The sequence below is a fragment of the Frankliniella occidentalis genome, unplaced genomic scaffold, assembly GCF_000697945.3.
Source record: "Frankliniella occidentalis isolate FOCC.00 unplaced genomic scaffold, Focc_3.1 Scaffold5966, whole genome shotgun sequence".
Taxonomy (NCBI): Eukaryota; Metazoa; Arthropoda; class Insecta; order Thysanoptera; family Thripidae; genus Frankliniella; species Frankliniella occidentalis.
In genome coordinates, this window is record NW_026273001.1 from 1 (window position 1) to 4,516 (window position 4,516).

At 65.6% G+C, this 4,516-nt stretch overlaps 2 protein-coding genes across 7 annotated transcripts; both read right to left on the reverse strand.

Moving 5' to 3' along the window:
* Positions 1-37: 37 nt before the first annotated feature.
* Positions 38-2,540, reverse strand: LOC113214556 (venom serine carboxypeptidase). Of its 6 annotated transcripts, none has more exons than XM_026433962.2 (5): positions 2,112-2,540; positions 1,512-1,930; positions 1,222-1,419; positions 649-1,143; positions 38-539 (listed from the first exon to the last, which is right to left on the reverse strand). In XM_026433962.2, the coding sequence occupies exons 2-5, from the start codon at positions 1,869-1,871 to the stop codon at positions 138-140; spliced, it is 1,455 nt and encodes a 484-aa protein (XP_026289747.1). In that variant the 5' UTR covers positions 1,872-1,930; positions 2,112-2,540; the 3' UTR covers positions 38-137. The 6 variants fall into 6 exon arrangements, with proteins under 6 accessions (XP_026289747.1, XP_026289745.1, XP_052133128.1 ...); XM_026433960.2 differs by having other exon boundaries at positions 1,512-1,935; XM_052277168.1 differs by having other exon boundaries at positions 1,512-2,034.
* A 137-nt stretch (positions 2,541-2,677) lies between these two features.
* Positions 2,678-4,356, reverse strand: LOC113214548 (heat shock 70 kDa protein 12A-like; the record flags this gene model as incomplete). Its single annotated transcript, XM_052277170.1, has 4 exons — positions 2,678-3,011; positions 3,091-3,272; positions 3,343-3,490; positions 3,565-4,356. Coding segments are annotated over 4 exons (1,335 nt in total), but the record flags the coding sequence as incomplete, so codon positions are not given.
* Between the last annotated feature and the right edge of the window lie 160 nt (positions 4,357-4,516).

Genomic DNA, 4,516 nt, shown 5'->3' on the forward strand with positions numbered 1-4,516 from the left:
GTTCCGTTGAAATTTAAATAAAGGAATCTGGACCAAATTTTTAAATAAAAAGAAATCAAGTTTTGATAAACTTGAGTTATTCTTTAGCCTTGTCAGCTTACGTGAACAGAGTGTCTGCACGAATCGATTCTTCTCTGCTACGGCCGCTGGCCGCTCTTCGCACAGCGCTCCTCGCAAGTGTCGAAAGTCTCCTGGTCCGTGAACTTTTTAAGCATGTCGGCGGACCAGCGCGGCTGGTCCTGGCCCAGGTAGTGCCCCGCGTTGCGCACCAGCACGTGCGTCAGGCCGCGCACCGTGCGCGCGTAGCCCGCGAGCTGGCCCTGGACGCACCACGTCACCCGGCGGGACTGGGCCATCTCGGACGCGCCGCTCCACGCCATCTTCCGCAAGAAGTTGGCGGTGAGGCGGTAGGGAAGACACAGGTCCAGCTGGCCGCTGACCACCAGGACGCGGAGGTTGTCGGCGACCTCGGCCAGCTGGGGCAACTGGGACGCGCCCACGTCGTCGATGAGCGCCCGCGCGACTGCCGTCGCTCGGCCCTGTATGGTCAAGAAGGGACAGGTCAGGTCGTGAACCAGTGCCATATAGCCAGAGCGGGCCAAAGGGTTGCTCCGAGGCGCGAGCGGCAGTGACAGGTCAATGTCTCACCGAGAAGGTAGCGTTGCCGACGTGCAGGGCCATGCGGATGTGGCGGTGCTGGGCGAGGTCCTTGTAACCGTTGTCCTGGGTGCCGTTCCACAGCAGGTAGTTGGTGACGGCGTCGAGACCCGTGTCTGCGGGGGAGATGGGGCCGCCACACTCGTCCTTTGACAGCTTCCTGGCCTCGTCCCAGTGGCCCAGCTGGATCAGCTTGATCTGGCGCGCAGCCACAGCCCTCATCTCGTCGCGCTCTGCCTCGTCCACGATGCCCAGCTGGTAAGCCACCTCGCTCTTGTCGATCTGGCTCTCGGCCTCCACCAGCGCGTTGATGATGATGAGGCCCTGGAGGTTGAAGGCGGTGCTGTTCGAGTGCAGGATCTCGTGTGCGAGGGCCGTCGCCATCTTACCGCCGTACGACTCGCCGGCAATGTACAAGTCCCGGCCGCGCTGCCCGGGGAACATGACGAAGAACTGGCGGAGCGCCTCGACCAGCGAACGCGCCACCTGCATGCGCACGAGTAGAGCGGCCTTCACATCTCCGGACCGCACACCGCGTGGCCGCCCAGCACCGACGACACTAACCTGCCTCACGTTCCTCGCCAGACCGTCGTCGCCGCGGGTGAAGCTGTAGCCCGTGCCCACGGGGTTGTCGAAGTACAGCACGGAGTGCGCGCGCGTCCACGCGCTGCGGCGTCGCCTGAGCTGCATGGTGCGTGGGTCGATCTGGTACGGGCCGTTCTCCAGGAACACGGGCCTCATCATGCTGGTCCCGGGGCCGCCCTGGGTGCCGCATAAAATGGTTCAGGTGAGTTGCCTTTGATATCCCGCCGCCGTTGTGTCAAGATAGACGCCGCCGTATCCCGTTATCTTGCCTGCAGCCAGACGACCAAGGGCGCCGTCTTGCGGCGCGTCTCGGACCGGAAGAACCAGAAGAAGAGGTTCGAGTCGTGCTGCTTGTCGACGGTGAGGAAGCCCGAGAAGCTCGGACAGCACGACGGCAGCATGGCGGGCACCGCGGCCCGCCGCCTGGCCTCCGCCGCGTCACCGGCCTCCAGGAAGGGGGTGAGGCGCAGGGGCAGTTCGACGGGGGGTTTCGTGGGTGCGGGCGGGGGCGGCCAGCCGTCCACGGCCTCCACCACGACCAGGGGCCCGTCCACCGTCAGGCACTGCCCCAGCGGCAGCAGCAGCAGCAGGCGCCACGCCATGTTGCCGGTGCACGTGGCGGGAGCCATTCGAAAACAATAACAAGGAGACCCGCGGCGCCGTTGGGGTGCCGGAGTGGACAGCGGAACTGCTCTGCACCAGAAGTCAGACCATGACAACCAAAGATAGCCGGTTCGAATCTTATCAGTGACCAGGCAATTTTTGTAGCGGTCGGGCAGACTGTGAAGCGGCCTGTCTTTGGAACAGAAACGGAGGGCAAGTACGTTACGGCCATTATAGGGGACCGTGCGCTTACCTCACGCCCTCACCTCACACCTCACGTCACGTGCGGGCGGCGCCCCGCTGCAGCTGCTATCACCGTCGTCCTCGGCGGGCGCACGGGGAGTGAACGTGGACAAGCAGTACTCGGTACTTGACTGGTGCAGCGCGAGAGACTTGCCAGCCGGCAGCGGGCCGGCGTTGTCCCCTCCCTCGCCCGCCCAGTACCTGACACTCTCGACACCCTATGCTCGGCTCGCGCTCTCTCACTCCGTGTGTGTACCCTCGTCTCCGCGAGCTTAACTTTGGCGCACTTCTTCCCCGTCACCTTTCGACGGCTTTACGGGCGCGCTCACGCCATTGCACATGTGCGCTGCGCGCGGACTGTGCGCGGTGGCGTGAGAAAGGGAGGGGCGCTCTCGCACGCGGCCCGACCGAGGCGCTCGCGCAAGTGCAAAGACCGTAGGGCCAACGGCGGCTGACGACGGCGGCGCTGGCAGTACGGTGGCGGCAGCTCGACTTTGGGCCTTTTATCTGTCGCCGGCGGTGTGGCGGCGGCGGCGGCAAGCGTGTCAGTGTGTCAGTGACAGTGGCGCGCAAATGGTTCAGAACGGCCTTAAGGGTTCAACCATTTATTGATTCCACGAACACAATCTGTCTCTATGTACACTGGTTTGGACAAATTTGAACAAATTTGAACCTCATGTTATATGCTGATTATGCGGGCTGCACGTAGACTACACGGCCGTACTGAGGAAGTCGAGCTGTGTACGGACGCAGCGGCCCGAGGCGATGTCCTGCGCGCTGGCGGCCAGCTCGGTGCCGCCGAACTCGATCCTGGCCACGATCTCCCTCGTCTTGGCCGCGTCCCCGGCGCGCCGCGCGTGGTCGTCGCTGTCCAGGGCCAGCCGCAGCGTGCCGCAGCGGGTCACCCCGGCGTCCGTCACAAACTGGAACATGGAGGGTATGGCTTGTGAAGTCAGTGTGCGGCGAGTTGAGGACGCGGGCGGACGCAGGCCGACGGCTCACCTTGGGCGGATTGGAGTCGCTGCAGCAGTAGATGTGGATGATGATGTTGGTCTGGCGCGCGCTGGCCGGGGTGTAGCTGCGCGTCACCGCCTCCCCGGGGCCCAGCGGCTGGTCGGCCACCACCAGCACGTCCAGCACGTCGCAGCACCACGCCGAGCCGTCCGACAGCGTCACGAGCTTGTCTGTGACAGAATGGCAGGGGTTATTGTTCCATCTGAAACTCGAAGCCAAGCGAGCTCACTCTCTGCTCACCTTGAGGGTGCTGCCCCGGCTGGAAGCGCTTGAGCACGCCGACGCCGAGCGTGTGTTTGGAGCGGCGCGAGGCAACCAGGCTCGGGTCCAGCCCATACAGGACGGCGCCGCGGAGCGTGGTCAGCCCCACGGCCTGGGGCACCACCACCTGTGGCAGAAGCGGGTCGGTGAGAGGGCACGACAATGACGCGACACACAACGCCGGCCAGTCCGGTCACTCACCTTCACGCGAGACCCAAACTGGGAGCGGACTCGGTTCTGCAGCATGAGCGACTGGGCGAAGCCGCCCACCAGGAAGAGGAACTGGATGGCGCTGGGTGCAGCGCCTGGGCCGGAGCGGAGGCGCGGGCTGCGGAGCACCTCCTCCACCTGCTGGCACACCTGGTCCAGCGTGGGGCGGAACAGGTCGGCCATCAGCTGCGGGGACAGCCGCAGCATCCCTTGGCTGGACCAGGACACCTCCCCCGGCCGCCCGAACTTGCGCAGCGCGTGCTCCACCTCCTTGCCGCGGAACTTGCGGTACGCCTCGACAAACGCGAAGGGCGGGAAGATGGTGAGCGGGCCGTCACGGTCCGGGTCGGCGGAGCGCTTGCGCGCCTCGAACGAGAGCAGCAGCTCGACGTACGCCGCCGGCCGCTTCCGCCGGAAGTGCGACATGAAGTCGGCGCCGAACACGGCGCTGAGCAGGCGCTCAAACTCGCGGTCCACGCCGAGCGAGCCGCACGCGCCGCCGCTCGCCTTGTGCAGCTCCCGCAGCGTGGCGCGCTCGCCGCTCAGCTCGTGCACCGTGATGTCCACCGTGCCGCCGCCGCAGTCCACCACCATGTACTGCGTCCACGGCGTGGCCAGTGCGCCCTCCAGCACCAGCGAGGCCATGGGGTGGTCCCCACAGCCGGCCGAGTGCAGCTGATGAAGCAGCTGGTACAGCCGCAGCTGCCGACAGCATAGGGAGGCTGCCTCGGGCTCCAGCACGATGAGCAGGTCCTCGGGATGGTCGGGGCTTGCCAACCCGGCCTACGCAACCAGGGTAATCAATCGTGTGAGGTGAGAGGAGATTGACGGGTCGGCCCGTCGAGCGCGCACGTGCCGCGGGTCTGCCTACCCCACCAGGGTCTCTAGCCTGGGGGGCAGGCAGTCCCGTCGAGCGCGCGTGTGCCGCGGGTCTGCCTACCCC